The 18,842-nt window shown below is 41.1% G+C and overlaps 1 protein-coding gene across 1 annotated transcript in view; it reads left to right on the top strand.

The window, feature by feature from the left end:
* The window catches only part of CUNH1orf87 (chromosome unknown C1orf87 homolog), a 73,893-nt gene extending 56,064 nt beyond the window's left edge, over window positions 1-17,829 (top strand). Inside the window, exons 8-11 of the mRNA XM_006096116.3 lie at window positions 1,137-1,210; window positions 6,532-6,602; window positions 9,841-10,048; window positions 17,669-17,829. Coding sequence (XP_006096178.1) covers window positions 1,137-1,210; window positions 6,532-6,602; window positions 9,841-10,048; window positions 17,669-17,829 — 514 coding nt within the window. The remainder of the gene's footprint in view (window positions 1-1,136; window positions 1,211-6,531; window positions 6,603-9,840; window positions 10,049-17,668) is intronic.
* Window positions 17,830-18,842: the final 1,013 nt, after the last annotated feature.

Here is an 18,842-nt window from a genome sequence, read left to right as displayed (position 1 = left end):
GGGAAGAAAGAGGGAATGGAGAAAGTGATAGAGATTAATTAGACGAGGTGAGTCACAGCATTGTCCAGGGAAGGGTATGGGACCTTGATTGTGGTCCATTGCCCCAGAGAAGAACATATTTGTATATAAATGGAAAGTGGATGGATGCTGGACAAGCAAATATAAGTGATTTTTCAATACCAAAGCATTCCTAAAGTACTTGTAAGCTTACATGACTCTGTCACATGCAGATGTATTGCTCAATGCAATTTCTGCTTGAGGACTTCACTAAATAGTGTCTATTTGCACTCAGCACTCATTCCTACTCCCTTCTATGCTCTTTCCTGTGTTGCAATGCATCCCATACTTGGGAAGGCTAAAAAGAACATTTTTTTAAAACTCTCTTGACACCAAAGTTCTGAAATTGATTTAAGTTCCATCAGAGATTTAAAAGACAGAAGGAAGTGGGACAAAGATATTTTAAGTATTTATTTTCCTGCAGTAGTAGGAACCCCAGACCCTGACAGGCATCAGTTTTCCAGTGGCTAAAATGCACACCAACCTCATGGTCAGGGGCAAATGAGACATGAGCCAGAATTTCCTGCAATGTCCTGGTTTCTAGACTATATCTGCTGAGGGAGGCCTGACCCTGAGCCTAGCAACAGACATCAATTTCCATTCTACTGGGCCTTGCAGTCATTTGTGGGCACCTAATTCCTTATATTGAAGTCCTTTCTAGTGGAGATACTTAAAGGAGCTTCTGTTTCCTATATTGCAGCCTAAATAATACAGGATTCAGAAAGCTCCTACAAGCCTGGCAGGAGTGGCTCAGTTGGTTGAGTGTCCTCCCTGCACAGAAAGGTTGCTGGTTGCTGGTCAGGGCACGTACTTGGGTTTCCAGTTTGATCCCCAGTTGGGAAGCATACTGAAGGCTACAGAAGGCAACCAATCAATGTCTCTCTCTCTCTCTCTCTCTCTCTCTCTCTCTCTCTCTCTCTCCTCTCTCTCTCCCTTCCCAACTCTCTAAGCATGTCCTCCAGGCAGGATGAAAATAAAAAAGCTCCTTCAAAACTATCAATATAAACTTTGAGCTTTGTTGCACATTATTCCAGAGCAATGATATTGATCACCAATATTTTGTCTCCATTTTTGCACAGATGGCAGAATTTTGTTGAGTTGTTGAGCAGAGCTTCCTCTGATTTGTCCTCTGACTTGCCTACAGGTGAGTTTAGTAATATTATTCCTCTGAGGACCTCCTATTTCCCAGAGCTATTGTTGACTCTAATGCTTAGCTCCAACTGTTTGCTTGTTGGGTTTGATTTCATTGCTCCCAGAAATTTAAATGGCTCACCAGTACAGAAAAAATAAGAGTGAGAATTACCTTAATGACTATTCTTTTAGGGCAGTTGGATCATAAAATGCATAACTCTCCAATTTTTATTATATCATGAAGCATTCTCTAGTGATAGCCCTTTACGGTGAATGCAGCATAATTATGGAAGTTGGTATTATTTATTGAAACTTTAGTCATGCAGTTCCTTAGATCAAGGGTACAGACCTATCTGACTGATAACTCACAAAAAAAACACTCCACAGACGTGTGTGTGTGTGTGTGTGTGTGTATGGCAGTATTTTTTAATGTTTTAATAAATGGAAACAATATAAAGATTCTTTAGGAACCATTTCCTTAAATTACAATCTATCCAATTGATAAAACTATGCAACTGTAATAACTTGGCTGACCTAATACAGGAAGATTACCAAGACATATTATTAAGTAAAATTATAAGGATGAATTGGACAAAATATTTAGCAACTAGCTAGTTTTAAATATGACAGGTGAAAAAATGCATTGATATTAATCTGCTGTTGCAATTTCTCTATGTACTATATCCATCAACCATTTACTGATTACCTTTTGGATCAAAATGCAAGGTACTGAGCATCTGAGGGTGGGGAAGTATGTCAGTTTCTATTCTAGCAGAAAAACAAAAACCTTACTAGGTATGTCAAACAGAGGGAAGTCACAACAGTATTTTGGGGGATTGGTTATAGGAATATTGAGAGACTGAGAGAGCGAAAAGAGGATGGTGAGTGTATTCATTTCCTTGGTGCTGCTGTAACAAAATACCACAAACTGGGTGGCTTAAAATAATAGGAAATTATTCTTTCATATTTCCAGAAGTCTGAAATCAATCATGTCCCTCTGAAGGCTCTAAAAATGAGTCCTTCCTTGCCTCCTCCAAGGAATCCCAGGCATTCCTTGGCTGTGTCCGCATAACTACAAACCCCACCTTTGTCTTCACATGGCTTTCCTCCTTCTGTGTCCCTCTTTCTAAGATCTTTTCTCTTTTCTCTTATAAAGACACCACTCTTCATTGGATGTAAGACCCACCCTAGTCTTCAACTCTTTGAGACCAAGCCTGGAGCTGAAACATTCCTACCACACCACACACTGGGATGGGAGGAGTTGTCCACACAAAGCAAAATACAGTTGCTGTCACTATAAGAGGGTAATGAAGGGAAGGATATCAGAGAAGAAATGAATGCCGAGAAGCCAAAATAATAAAAAATCAACTCCAGTCACATGCACGGCCCATGAGGCCCTTTAGTTGTGTGAATACTTAACCCACTATCTTCCCTTTACATCCTGAGTCCGCAAGGCTCTCTTCTCAGCTATTGCTGGAACACACTAAGCAGGCCCTCTGAAATCTTTGCCCTTGCCATAGTTCTTTTCTGAAATGCTCTCTCCCCAGACATTTTCATGCCTTTCTCCCTTGTTTCCTCACTCATGGCTCTACTTATATGTCACTTCAGAGAGGCCTTTGGCAGATGCCCTATCTAAAATAGCAACTGCTACTATGTTCTATGACCATAATTGGCTTTAGATGTATTTATAATATTTATCACTACTTGACATTATTTTACGTATCTATTTGTTGGTCTCCACCACTGGAATGCACACTCCATGAAAAGATTATGTCTTGTTCATAGTTGTATCATAGTGCCTAGAACTGGGCCTAGTATATAGTAAGCACTTAACAAATGCTTGTTGAATAAATGAATGAATTAGAATCCCAGACCTATCCCTACCTCTGTTGTCATAAGCAGGTAATTGAAACTTGCATTGCCTCAGTTTCCTCATCTGTCAAATGGAGATAGTTTCTACCTCACAGGGTTATTCTTGAGATAAGAAAACATGAGGGAAGTGTCTGGCATATATAGATATTTGACATATATTGTTTTCCTTCTCACAAGAACTTCATGAGTAGGTCCACTGAGGTCAGTGTTTAGCTACCCTGGCTTCACTTGAGAATTATCTAGGGAATTCTTTACAAGTCCTGAACTGGGTTCTCACCCTTAGAGATTCTGATTTCATTGGCCTGGTGTGATGCCTGGGAATTGGTAATGTTTAAAGCTCCCCAGGTATGAGCATGTTAGCAGCCAGCACTGAAGACCACTGATTCAAGTAATTTGCAGGGAGTCAGTGGATGGGGGAGGACAGGGAGAGTGGGGGGAGGGAGGAATGAGAGCACTGGCTGTGTAACTATCAGAATCCACAGGAAGCCCTGTAAAACCTGACCCTTCCAACACCTGGAAATCTCTAGAAGCCAGCTTGGCTGATTTCCTCCAGTACAAATGTTCAGCTGGCAGACTAGACAGATGGTTATTATTTATCCTTCCTGCTGTGTTAGAAAGAAAAAAAAATAGCTCTGCCTTGGGGTTTCTCCACCGATTTTTACATGTGCAAATCATTAGCGTTTTATATGCTTATAGGTATTAAGAGGGAGACAGAGAAACTTAAAAGACACCAGGACGACTAGCATGTATTTTCTCCTAAAAGAAGTTTCAGAAGTGCAGACAGTAAAGAGAAACTGAACTAGGACAAAGTCTAGATTCTAGACCTTATACTAAAAGGAATAATGCATATGAACAGTGCCCAGAAGAATGCCTGGCACATCCTAGTTAATGTTAAATCCTCTTCTAGACATGCTTAAGGTCACATAATTATAACTAGAGGCCCGATGCACAAAATTCGTGCAAGGGGCTCGGCCCTCACAGCCCTGGCTTCATCTGGAAGGTCATTCAGCTGCCCAGCCTAATTAGCATATTAAGCTTTTATTATTATAGATAACACAACAACAAATAATAAGTCCTGTTTTGAGCATCTTTCCTATGTTAAGGCAAAATCCCCACATTACTGCAAATTGCTGATATCATTCCCTTTTCACAAATGACAAAATTAAAATCCAAAAGCTTATAAAGGGAAGAAGCAGAACTAGCATTCGGGTCTGACACCGAAATCCACCTTTCTGCCCTTATGCTATATACTGTTTCTAGAATCCCGTTTACTCTCTGACTCTATGATTCAGAATAATGTGAACCTCTTTTCATTTACAGGAAACAGAAAGCTTCCTTTACATTCTGGGTGAAATAAACAGGGGCCATTGCTACTAAGTGATGATGAGTTCCCATGACAACTTAAGTTTTCAGCAGATGAAATTAGACCTGCCTGGAAGAGGCAGGCCTAACTGGCTGTCATCAAGATCCTCATTAAGTCTTACTCTGTATGGCGGCTGGGCTAAGTATGGGAGGATACAGAAATACAGAGAAAACTCCTTCTCTTCTAGGGTCTGAAAAGGAATTGGAGAAACAGAACTATATATTTAGTGATTTTATTTACCAAACTCCAAATTAAGGCACAAGGTTATTCACTTAGTCAACAAGCATGCATTGAGTCCTTATTCTAATGTTGGGTACTGGGGCTTCAGAGAAGATTATAAACATCCTTTGATAGGTAATTCTATTAATTAACATTTAGTGAACACTGGCTATGCTCCAGGGATTTGCTTTATCTTTTCTAGTTCATTTAATTTTCACAGTCACCTCTAGGTGGCATTCTCCACATTTTACAGAAGTTGCAATTGAGGCACAAAGAGGTCAAGTAACTTGCCCAAGGTCATGCAGCCAGTAGAGAAAGGAGTCAGGACTTATTGAAAAACTAGAGGCCCAGTGCACATCATTCATGCACTCAGGGGGGTCCCTCAGCCTAGCCTGTGCCCTCTCACAGTCCAGGAGCCCTCGGGGAATGTCCAATTGACAGCTTAGGCCCGCTCCCCTGGAAAGCAGGCCTAAGCCATCAGTCGGACATCCTTAGCGCTGCCACAGAGGCGGGAGAGGCTCCCACCACCACTGTTGCACTCGCCAGCTGTGAGCTCATCTTCTGGTGCACTGACCACCAGGGGGCAGCTCCTGCATTGAGCATCTGCCCCCTGGTGGTCAGTGTGTGTCATAGCAACCAGTTGTTCTGCTGTTAAGTCAATTTGCATATTGGCCTTTTATTATATAGGATGGTGAAACCCAACTCAGAAGCAGTATGTATTTCTTATAAGTACCGCACGCTAACCGATTGCGCCACTGGAGCTCCATGTATTTCTTAATGGCATATTTGAATTTGCATTAAATACCAGAGCTGAAGCACCCAGAAATCTGGACTGTGTGGTCATCGCACAGATTTGTAAGAGAAATCAGTCTCCAGTCTGATGGAAGGTACTGAGTGATGAATGAGGAATACTCACAGTACTCACAATAACTCTGAGAGCAGTGGTTCTCAACCTTCTGGCCCTTTAAATACAGTTCCTAATGTTGTGACCCAACCATAAAATTATTTTCGTTGTTACTTCATAACTGTAATGTTGCTACTTTTATGAATCGTAATGTAAATATCTGATATTCAGGATGGTCTTAGGCGACCCCTGTGAAAGGGTCATTTGACCGCCAAAGGGGTCGCGACCCACAGGTTGAGAACCGCTGTCTTAGAGGGTTTTAGCAGAAGGTCTTTGTGTCTTTTTCCTGAATCCCAAAGAAATTTCTTCTATCCATGAAGACAGCCAAATGAGCAACTTATAGAATCTCTGGGTTAAGGATGCTATTCAAACATCTTCCTGCACAGGATCTCTGACCACTGAAAGGAGCAAGGAAGGGAGAAGACAAAGGTTTTACCTGAACTTCAGGCACACACCTGTGTGGAGGGAGAGGCAGAGGTGCCTGCTTCTGTATTAAGAGACAGGATCACTCCGCAGACTGTAAAAGCCCTCCTGACTCAGGGCGGTTCAGGCTATTGTCTGTGCTTATCTGGAACGCTCTGTACCATATGCACCCACCATCACCTTTGCCTGGAAACTCCTACTCACACTTCAGGTCCCCAGTTTAAGTGTCACTTCCTCCAAGAAGCTTTCTTTGATCCTCTAACACTCACACATACCCCAAAATAAGTTCAAATATTTTCACATTCTCCTGTGTTGTGTTTATGATAGTTGGTAATGAAATGATCATTTTGAGTAGTTATGTAGCATCTGCCTCCCTTTTGAGAACTCTATCAGGCCAGGAATCGGCCTTTCTTACCCATCAGTGTATCCCCACCACCCAACACAGTGCCAGCCATATAGCAGAGCCTCAACATCTTCTTTGCCTGGGGACATGTGTGTATGTATTAAAATGAAGAGACCAAACTAAACCTTCCACTTTTTATTTCTTGTCCAGAGAAGGAAGGAAAGGAAACCTCTGCCACCGCAGTGCAGGCTGAAGTCCCTGAGATGTCTCAGGGAAAATTCGAACATATGGTACGCACCTGGGTGTATGCAGCTCGGGGAGGGCTTCACCGGTCCTTCCCCTTCTGGTCTCTGATGTGGGGTGGGGCCCTCCCTTCTGGGTTTTTTATTTCCACCCAATGCCTTGATGTCAGACTATCTTTGACTTTGAGACTCTCCTCCGGCAGAGAAGGGAAGCAGAAATCCTAGAGTGTGGGCTGGTCCCTGCTCTAGCCAGCATGCATGCAGAGACCTCATCACCACTTGGTGACAGGCGTGCCATCTGCCCCAAGAAACTGGACCTGTAGCACGTGCACAGGTGTCCCTCCAAAGCCTGTGACCCATCCACCAGCTGCCATCAAAATAAAGGGTGGTCAGGAGACCTATTTTAACATTTTCAGCCCAGCTTCCAGAAACGGAGGGTGACCTTTTCGCCAGACATCACATTTTAAAATATAATGGGTTCTTTCTTTGCTTTAAAAAAAAATCTGGCAAGCAGTAAAAATCTGTTTTAATATTCCCAGCACTTAGCCAGGAGGAGATGCAGACAGAATTGAAAACCAGCCTGAGTTTTTCTGTTGTTGTTGTTTTTAAAATGCCCGGATTAGAACATAATTCATCTTAAAATGACGGGAGGCCTCTTCATGCACTTCACACTTTGAAATATTTTAGAAAAATAGTATCCATTTTGGCAAGCCACTTGCCATGCAGGAAACAGCAGCAAACGCTTTCTCCTTGAGTGTTAAGTCTGTTGTGAATAAGATTATGAAAAATAGACTTTGCTCTTTTATTTTGCCTCTTTTGGAGGGTTTTGCTGCAGCTCTGCAATAATTGATTCCTCTCACATCCCTGTATCAACAGAATTCAGAAAGGGAAATTGAAGCGGAGGTTTGGTAAAGCAACTTTCTTATTGCCCCAAATAAAATCACTCACTCATTCACTGATTCCTCCAGTAAGCATATCTTAAGAACTATGTTCCAGACACTAACCAGACCTTGAAGACACATAAGTGACTATGCCACAGGCCCAGTCTCCAGTTCTCTGGTGGAAGAGAGATATACTCTAATAACTATTATAACAGCCCACAGTAAGAGCTATAGTGGATAAAGGAGCTGCAAAGAACTGCCCCTCACCCAGCTGCCAGGGAAGGCTTCCCACAAGAAGTGAAATAAGACTCCTGTCTTGAAGGATGAGTAGGAGGAGCCCAACCTATCAATGCGTAAGTGGCAAGAGGGAACAGCATGTATGAGGCATAAAACAACCTCATTTTTCTCTGGTTCTATGTGGCTGGAGAAAAAATATGTATAAGTAGGACTGAAAGAAGATAGCAAGAGCAAGAACTTGAATGGTCTTGTGTGCCGAGCAAGGAATTTGGCCTTCATTTAGAGGCAATGGGACCAAAACAGTATAAGATGTGTGAGTGAGTGAGTGAGTTGAGCTTAATTTGGGTCCATACAAATTTACCTTTTCCCTGTCTTTAGTGGTCAAACAGAATGTTGAACTATCTAAAGAAATATAAAGTTATTTAAAATCAGTTTCTCACCTCCAAGGATCTCTTTGGAACCTCTAAATATCCACCAAGCTGTATACAAATGTGCTTTTACCTGGGTAGATAACCTAAAGCTTCCTTCAGATTTCTAAAGTGACCCAAAGCTCTAACAAGTATAAGACTCACTCGCCACTCAATTTTCTTTATGTAGCTTGCAGCTTTTCCAAAAATTGATTTTATTGAAGTGGATTTTTTAATATTAATCTCTTAAAAATCTACTAGTTGCTGATCATCCATATGGGTACAATTTCATATATCATTCTGTTATTTCAAATGAAGCAATTCTTCACATCCCTAGCAGCAGCTAAATCCATGTTTGTTAACAAACTCAAAACTTGGCTTCTTATTGCAATTACTATTGTTTAGAGCTATTGGATTTTTTTCATAGCTTATAAGTGAGAAGTTTGAAACAAAGGTACAATATTGGAAAAACTCAGGTATTTGAAAGTTGGGGGGAAGCACAGATGTTATACACAAATTAGAGGCATACTTCTATGGCAAATTAGTTAAGATTATTTGGGTTTCAATTACGAGAATCAACTCTACCAACATAATTTATTGGATGAATAGAGAAGCATATTATGCTACCTAAAGTTAGAAATGTAACAATGAACTAAAATCAGGTTCTTAAACATTATCATAACTTCCTCTATCTTTTCTCTCTCTTCTCTTCTGTCAACTCTATATCTCTCTTATCTATCTATCTATCTCTATCTCTATCTATTGATCTATCTATCATCTATATCTCAACTGACCAGCTTTTGCTCATTTCCAGTACACAGTGGAAAACCTGCTACCTCTCACCCAGAGATCTCTGTTTGTCTATCTCTCTGTCTTTACCTCTCACAAATATTTCCAAAATCACTAGATAATGTGTTTATTGACCCATTTTGTATTAGATGCTCAGACCTATACTAAGTACTTAGATATATGTCAGTTCTCTCTACATCCATGTAGAGAGCAGCAATTCCTGGAAAAGTAGAGCTGGGTAGATCAAACTATAACCTGCTCTCTACATGGTAGGTGACAGGATGGCCCCGCTGAGACTTGTTTGTCTATTTATTCTTTAAAAAATCTTTATTTTATACTGAACATGGGGTTATGTTACCAAGATGAGCTAGACATAACCTCTACACCCTTGCTCTAGTTCTGTCTACCATTCAATGTAAGATCTTAGTAAGTCACTTCCACTCACCTCAGCTTCCTTTGTTAAATGAATGGAATGGACAGAACTAGAGGTGCTTTATGGTCTGTTATAATGAGCCCACTAGCCTAAGGTAATAGCACTGTTGTTTCAACCACTCTTTGTCAAGAAACTCACATTCATGATCCAGAGGTTTTCCCATCAAGATGTTGTAGCCATTTCCTGAAGCCCATGTCCTGTTGGTGCCACTAATATGAAGACTAAAACATCATGAAAAGGCTCAGCCAGTTACAAAAACTTTGCTTTGTGTAAATCAGAAATGCAAACCGAATAAAAGTCATGATTTCACCCTTCTCCTTAAAAACACACACGCACACTCAGATAGTAGTTTACGTCCAACAAGACTTGGCAGATATGGTCCTATGGAACTGAGGATTTGAAACTCATCCTCCTACCTTTAAAAAGCCAGACCTTGCAATAAATCGTACTAGTTGTGTGGCCTCGTCTCTGGCCAAAAGACTGGAGGCGCTCTGGGTGGTGAATGTGCTGCCAGTGAGATGCTTGTGTGTTTTTGGTAGAAGTCTCCAGAAGAGGAGCTGCAGCCAGAAAACCTTCCTGCTGAGATGTCAGCCCCCAAAGATCCCCTGAGCTCTTTGACGATCAGACCAGTCTCACAGCCATTTGTGAGTCCAGTGATGGAGAACAAATCTGAAGAATGTGAGATGTGGATTGACAGGTTCAGGAAGCTAGAAAATGCCCTCTACCTGTGTGATCTGAGTAATACAGGTGAGTGTGTGAAGCTGATATACCTTTCTCTTCATGTTCTCATCTGAAAAGTGGACACATCTTTTTTCACTTCTTAAAAAATACAATTTTCCTATAAACCTAGTGCTTGGCGCTGTGCTGAGCACAATCAAGAAATATAAAGATGAATCAAGACATGAATGAATCCCCTACCAGGCTACTTACAGTTTCCTTGTGTCTCTGATCCTCCCTCCACTCTACTACCTGAGTCTAACCTATAATCCAATCTCATTCTCCTAAATAAAATACTTCAGCATGCCTGCTAACAGGCTAACTCCACACTTCTTAGAAAGGCAAAACCTGGGCCCTATCCACCTGACTGACGAGTCTCTTCTTCAATTGTTATTCTTTCAGCATATCTTACCCAGTCATAATGAATAACTTGCCTTCCTCAGACTTGCCTTGGTTTGTCCTAAAGCCTGCCTTTTCTAACCCTACACCTTCCATCTGAGCTGTTTCCCTGTTTTCTACCTACCCCACCGCCTGACACCTCCCATCTTTTCCACCTGACTACTTAATACTTATAAATCTTATATGTTGGAACTAAAGCTCTATTCCTCTGAGACTTCCCTGATTTCCCCAGACAGACTTAGGCAAACCTTTATCTGGTCTCTCAGAGTTCTTTAATATCCATTATCATATTGGACATAGTGTATTTTTTTTAGTCTAAGGGCTTAGTACTATCTCACCAGTAGACTACATTACCTTTTTACCCCAGCACCTTGCACAATTCTGTTTAACATAATTTTGAGGCAGCAAATAAATTCGTGAATGTACACAAATAACTAAATCCAAGATGGAAGGTGCTAAATGCATTAGAATGTGCTATGTGGGTATTCAGAGAAAGGACAATTCCTTCCTAGTGAGGTGATCAGGGACTGGATCATAATGTGAAATGGATCATTAAGATAAAAGGCAGTTTGTATACAAAGGAATGAAATACGGGGTCCTTCCTGGCAAAGGTGCAAGTTGGCCAAGCAAAGTACTATGTGTAAAGCTCAATGCAAGGAGGTTTGGGTAGAATATAGGTGCTATTAAGAAGAATAGTAATTGAATGTCAACTGTAAATTAAAACAAAAAATAAATAAAAAACTTAAAAATAAAATAATAATAAAAATTTTAAAGAAAAATATTAACTGATAGAGGTGGAGACATAGGATGGGACCAGATCTAGGAAGCTCTTAAATGCTGGACCAGAGAATTTGAACTTAATGAAAAGACAGTGAGTAGTTTCTAAGCAGGGGAGTATGTGATAAAGTTGTATTTCATAAAGATCCTTGATGTGTGAATGAATAAAGAAGAAGATGAAAGCGGGAAAAAGGGAACAGAGGCCATTGCAATGTCCAAGTGAGAGAATGAATTCCAGAATTCAGAGACTTGGGGAATGGAAAGGAGGGAGCTTATGAAAAAGCACATGGACTGAACCTGTTGTATTTAATCACATATTGTGGTTCATGAAGAGTTAGTGTATGATATGTGGAATCTAAAAACATTGAACTCAAAGAAATAGAGATTATAATTGTGGTTGCTAAAGAAAATGGGGAGACATTGGTCAAAGGGTGCAATCTTTCAGTTATAAGAGCAATAAGTTCAGAGGATCTAATGTGTAGGGTGGTGATTAAACAATACCCTTTGTACACTTGAAAATTGGTATGAGAGTACAGCTTTTATGCTCTCACCATAACAGTATCAACAACAATGAAATGGTGATTATGTGAAGTAAAGGTTGTTTTAACTAATCTTATTGTGGTAAACATTTCACAATATATACATGTATCAAATCATCACATTGTACATCCTAAATTCACACGCTGTTATATTTCAATAAAACTGAAAGTAATTAATTTTTAAAGAGTTAGTATACACATCAGTACTCCCTAGAAGTAATTATACAATATCAATGCCTGTCTTTTCATTCTCTCTCTTTTTCTTTTTGTTTCATTTTGTTTTGAATTTCCAAAGGAAATGAAATATAGACCACATGAAGTATAACTACCCTCCATCACCCAAGGACTTTTAATAATTATAACAAAGAAAGGAAAAAATAAAAATTTCCAATGAAATTTTATTTAGCTGAATCAGAAAATCATTTATTAAGCATCTCTTATGAGACCAGCACTGTGCTAGAGGCTGGAATGGGAGGGAAACAAGAAAGAATGAGACATGGTCTCTGACCTCAACGGGCTTTTAGGTAAGACACAGAGACTAGCAATAGTTTGATACCAATCATTAAACAACAAAAACAAAACAAAACACCAAACAGCATATAGTAAATTATTACAAGTAAAGACACAAAGAAGAGTTAAAGAGTCCAAAGGACAGTGAGAGAGATGAAAAGAAGCTCATTGTCTAATGTGAGCTGGGGTACTCAGAGAGGGCTCCATGCAAAAGAGAGCTTGAGATTAGCCTGAGGAGCAGTAGACTTTGGATAAGTGGGTAGGGCATTCCAAGTTCGAAACCATCTTCTGCAAAGTTTGGAGGTTGGAATGAAGTTTGGCGAAGTGAGTGAACAGGTCAGAACTCGAGACTCATGTTGGTTGAATAGTGAAGTTGAGACACTATTATGAATCCTGAGAGCTAGGATGGGGCTTCATTCTCTACCCAGTGTTCAGCAAAGGTTCACCCAGAGGAGAACACAAGGAAAGCTGAGATAGATCATTTAGGGAAGATACTGGAGAAAAGGAGATTAAAAGATTATTGAAATAATCATTACTCTAGGTACTCAGACCAGTACTGTGAGAGTGGTGATGAGTTACAAACAAAAATGAAACAAAATTAAACAGAAAACTGAGTAGAAATAAAAGACATTTTCAAAGAAACAAATGCTGACTTACGATGATGGATGATGGATCATAAACTTAGTTGCTAAGAGACTCCCCAAAGACCAGGACCTTTCTCATGCTTCTGAACTGTTCTGAGGAAAAACGGTATTTTGTTGACTTTGGAGGCAGATTCCAACAGATCTGAAATGCCTTTCTCATGGCCTCTTTACTATTTATGTCTGTTTTCTCTGTTTCTATGAAATTCAGTAGTTCCTCAACAGCCAAGGAATGTGTCAGGCAGATCTGGAAACATCTATTACTATCTTTAATTAGGAAAGAGGATTAACTGAAGTCATTTTGTTGGCATATTAACCCCAGTATTTAGCAAACCACCACTGCCCCATTCTAGACACTGAGCAGATGATACCTATTTTGCCCACTGATGAATCACTGTTCTTTATTATGTGCAAGGAAATATGTAGGCCAGGGTGTCCTCCATCCAGGATGAAGGCAGACCATCCATCATCAAATTGGCGTTTCTGGGAACCTACTTTGTGCTTATTTTCTAATGGGGGTTGTCAAGAAAATATCCTTGAGTAGAAGGAATAAGAAATGACTGGATAACTGGTCATATTTTCTAAAGAAGGAAAGGAAGTTGAGATAAATGTTGGGATGAATGGTAGATTTGGAATTTTCCCAGTGAACTAAAGGCTGGGTGAAAAGTATTTTAGAGTTCAAGGTGACAGAATGCAATGAGAGCCCTCAAGGACATTCTCTGGGTGGGTCTAGACTTTACATGCACTGCCTCACTAACTCCTCATATCAACCACATGTTGAAGGAATTAGTGTCCTTATTATGGAGGAGAAAGCCAAGTTCAAGGTAGGAAGTTGAACCATACTTCAAATTTAGATCTATTGGACTTCCCAATACACCAAACTCCCATGATATACCAGAAAGGACATGAGTTACTTTTGTTGCTTTGTTGACTTTTACCAAAAAAACCTAGATTCAAGTTCAGATGTTACCAATTTCTGAGTCCTGAAAGCCAATCACTTATATTATATGAGCCTTTTCCTCCACTATAAAAGAGGACAGATAATGATAAAATGTACTTCCCAGATTTGAGAAAGGATCACATGAGATCTGAACATTCTTTGTGAACTATAGAATGAAGTGGATGCTAAAGAGGTTCTTCTTATTATTTCTTTCATTTTGATTCTGGTGGGAGAAGGACCAGCTTTCTATCACTAAGATGGATTGTAAGGGTTATTTTAGGCAGCTGCTGTGGGCAGCCCCTAATGACTGTAAATCAGACAGACACAAATTCCAGTCAGTGGACTTTTTTTTTAATCCTCACCTGAGGATATGTTGTTGTTGTTTTTTATTGGTTTTTAGAGACAGAGGGAGGGATGGAGGGAGGGAGGGAGGGAGAGAGAGAGAGAGAGAGAGAGAGAGAGAGAGAGAGAGAAATATTGATGTGAGAGAGAAACATTGAACAGTTGCCTCCTCTACGCTCCGACCAGAGAACGAACCCGCAAACTAGGTATGTGCCCTGACCAGGAATCAAACTTGAAACATTTGGGGGTATGGAACCACACTCCAACCAACCACCCAACCAAGGCAGGCAATGGACTTTTATTTGACAGTAGGGAGCCCCTACCAATGGTAAAGCTTATAAAATAGTAGAAAATGTGCCCCCCCCCCCCAACACACACACACAGTAGTGGTGATTCCTAAATGTGTTAACATTATTTTAAATTTTTAATTAAAATATACACTGAAGTATATATGGATATATATTTTTAATTATTTCTTTTTATTAAAATACATTCTTATATATTTGAAACAACGTGGATGTTATAATTGCTATCATTATTCTCTGGTATTAACTGCATTAATGAGTGCTTACTAGTTCTGGGCCTTTTGCTAAGCACTTGCTATTTTACTGATTTTTTTATACAATTTTATTATCCCTATTTTAAAGTCAAAGAAACCACAGCTCAAAAGTTTAAAGCACTTTTCCCAGGCAGACACTTACTCCAAAGACAGGGTATGAGAAAGTGTCCTGAGGAATCAATTCCAGGCCAGATCAACAGCAGCCAGCTAATCCAGAGATCTGCAGAGATGCCCTTGACCAACATCAAAGAAAAAGATTTCTGCAGAGGAAAGGACCAACATTCTAATAGAAGAGATAGACAATCAACAAATCTGAATAGGATAGAAACAAACAAACCGGGATAGGATGGGCAGTATATAGAATAGGACTGGACAACAGAACAGAAGTGGAAGAAATAAATCACATTAGGACCACATGTCTGTAGTCCACTGATAAAAACACCCATTGGATGGGAGCTCAGAGGGGCACATCTTGCTTAACAGTCCTTACACATTCCAATACGAACAGTATTTGGTAACTTACACAGAGATGACAGGCATCCACTAGACCTCTCTCTCATGGCCTGGCAGTGGCTTTCGATAAATTACCAGGGGACCGCCTGTGGAGTCTTTGAGAAAGAATTTTACAATCATTTACTACAGTCTGCACAAGTACAGGAAAGTAGTAAAGCAACATCTAAGGGATGTATCTTTCATCCTGATATTTAAAATCTTCTCATTTATACCGCTAGCATAGAGCTTCACAATTAAGGAACATATCCAGGAAACAATATGAGCCTGATTAGAAACACTGTCCTTCCCCTAATTCTATAATCTAGAGGAGTGATTTAATGCATGGACTCGAGCAACCTTGGACAAGTGACTTGCCATCTCCACATCTGTTTCTCACTCCGTAAAATGGGTTCTCATGGGGATTGAATGAATTGTTATTGGTAAAATGCTTGTAGGGGTGCCTGAAACATGGTGAATCCTATCTAATAAAGAGGAGATATGCTAATTGACCCTCATGCCATTGCAAAGATGGCGGCACCCACAGCCAATAAGGAGGGAATATGCTAATTGACTGCCTCAAAGATGGCAGTGCCCACAGCCACAAGAGGGTCGGCAGGGGAGGGCAGTTCTGGGCCATCAGGCCAGTAGGGCAGGGCAGTTGGGGGTGACCAGGCCAGCAGAGGAGGGCAGTTGGGGCAGCCACGCCTGCAGGGGAGGGCAGTTGGGGGTAACCGGGCCAGCAGGGGAGGGCAATTGGGGGTGATCAGGCCGGCAGGGGTGCAGTTAGGCATCAATCAGGCTGGCAGGAGAGTGGTTAGGGAGTGATCAGGCTGGAAGGAGAGTGGTTAGGGAGTGATCAGGCTGGAAGGCAGAAGCGGTTAGGGGCAATCAGGCAGGCAGGCAGGCGAGTGGTTGGGAGCCAGCAGTCTTGGATTGTGAGAGGGATGTCCGACAATCGGCAGTCGGACATCCCCCGAGGGGTCCCAGATTAGAGAGGGTGCAGGCTGGTCTGAGGGACACCCTCCCCTCCAGTGCACGAATTTCGTGCACCAGGCCTCTAGTTTATATATAAGTATCAGCCATTATTGTTATTGTTGTTGCACTTTAGTTAATTTTTTGCATATCTTTTAGCTCCAACTGGTTGGAAGTTTCCTGAGGTAATAGACCACCTTTATAAACCTTTTATATTCCCAACCACAGTGTCTGACATATGTAAGTTCACAATTAGGGGCATATGAATGAGTTGTTGATCTTGGCTGATGGAATGTTCTACACTTAAACTCTTTCCAATATTGAAACCTACCTAACCTTACCATGGGAAACACGTTGGCACCGGTATATACAACACGTGGATACCAGAGTAAATCCTATAATGATAAACATCGCCATCTCTGTTAGACAGATTCAGACTCTGAGCCACAAGGAGTTATGTGGTTTACCTGTGATTACACAGCAAGGTGAAAGGAGTCACAGTAAATACACTTCCAGAAAGGCATAAAAATGTGCTTTTTGAATCCTGCATGTTTAGGTATATGTTTGGACTAGTGGCCCAGTGCACGAAATTAGTGCACATTAAAAGGGAATTAATTAGAGGAAATATTTTAATATTGCCTTTGCCCTTTCTCTATAATAGAAGTGTCAGAGATGAAAGAAAATTAGTAAAGTGTATATGAAAATCTCCCTCCTGTCAGAGTCTTGGATGTGCCGCGGGACCTAGAGTTAAGTTCCCACCCACCTGCGTGCGCCTCCAAATCACACGAGACCCAGACCCAGCCGGCCCCACCCCCATAAAGCCCCGCAGGGTGGGGGGCGCAGCTTCAGGTCCCCTATCAAGCCCCACTGGGCAGGGGGTGCAGCCTTAGGTCCCCCGTCAAGCCCCACTGGGCAGGGAGCATGGCCTCAGGTCCCCTGGCCTAATGCTGGGGCCAGGGGCATGGCCTCAGGTCCCCTGGCCCCAGTGCCAGGGCGGGAGGCGCAGCGTCAGGTGCCCTGGCCCGGCCTCTGGTCCCCCAGCCCCGGCACAAGAGCACGAGGGTGTGATGACCATTTGCATATTAGCTCTTTATTATATAGGCTACTTCACAGATAAAAATAAACCAGAACAATTAAAAACTCTTTTTAGCAAACACCCCATCTAATTCAAAACTTGGCTTTTTAAGTTTTATGGCTACAAAGAACATGCTTAAGTTGCTTTAGAATCTATCTACAGATTTTACTGGACCCCCATCTCCTCTCCCCAAAGTCACCCTAAAAATCCTCCTGGCATCTATGATGCATACCTGGACTAGAAATATCATTTTAAGGTGTCACTTGATTTTTAAGAAGCTTAAAGTTTCAAAATATTAGTATTTCATGGTTACTCCAAAGTCATTCAAGCTAATACATTTTGTATTCTTTTTTGTTTTCTCCATCCTCTTTTAAAAACATCCCACCAACCCCACCTACTAACAGGAATCCTGGAGAAGGAACGAGCCAGGCGCCTCATTCACAACTACAACCTCATTTACAACCTGTCCCTGAGCCCTCGGAAAATCGACCAGGCCTTGAGGAGATTCCGTTCCGGAGAAAATATGCTCTTGGAACCAGCACTCCGGTACTTAAAGGAGCTATGATAACAAGCCCATATTGTGAGAACAGATGTTTCCTTTATCTCCCTTTTTACCCACACACGTGTTGATCCCCAGCCCGAGTGTAGTGGTGGAGGCAGGCGCTGTCAGGGTGCAGGCCAATGCAGCTAATGTAGATGCTTTGGACTTGGCCTTGGTTTCTGGCTGTGATGCTCGCTCATAAGCAGCTCAAAGTGATCCGAGAAAGTCAGGTTTTCTCTTCTGAGGTGGCAAGAATCCAATTTCTTAAAATCCCCTTCTATTCTAATAAAGCTTATTATGAATATTACATATTTTTTTTCTACATTGCCGATCAAGCTGTGTTTTTGCAAACCCTGCATTTTCATATCGTAAAAAACAGGCTAGATGTTGTCAATTCCCCAGAATGCCTGTCACATAATTGATCTAAATACATCGTTGTTGGATAAGTTACTGTTCTGGAAAAGATTTCCACGTTATAGGAAAAATAAAACTATTAACAATATATTATCTTACTACTAAGAAGTAGAATTCCAACTGAGGTTTTCTGAACAAGCCTAGTGTTTTCTCTAGTACATAACTAGATAATGTTACACTGTCTCCAGGGATGTTTTCCCAGAGTACTGGATAGAAGTTTTGAGGAGGGACTCCTGGGACAAAGAATTCTAGAAATAGGTAGCATTTTCTTCACTTCTTTTGGCAGAAAAATCAAGTAAAACTTTACAGCAATTTTCAGTTCTTCTATCATTAACATCCCCCCACCCTCAACTCTGCACCTCCCACACCAACACACACTTACACACTTACACACACCACAGGTTGCACGAGCTTATTGATGAACACTGGTCCAGGACTTCAGATACAAATATGTTTCCAGGACCATCATTAATGCCGAGTGACCTGGATCCTGGTTTTCTCATCTGCATGGACGAGTTGGTTTTAAGGGAAAAAGCAAACAGAAAGCTCTCTGAGTACCCTCTTTTATCCATTGTATACAGCAGGTGTCTCATAAAGTCTTTTGAACAAAACCTTATGAACAA

This window comes from Myotis lucifugus, unplaced genomic scaffold (genome assembly GCF_000147115.1).
Source record: "Myotis lucifugus unplaced genomic scaffold, Myoluc2.0 scaffold_168, whole genome shotgun sequence".
Lineage (NCBI taxonomy): Eukaryota > Metazoa > Chordata > Mammalia > Chiroptera > Vespertilionidae > Myotis > Myotis lucifugus.
The sequence above is the reverse complement of the archived record's forward strand: the minus strand, read 5'-3'. Positions and strand labels throughout refer to the sequence as shown.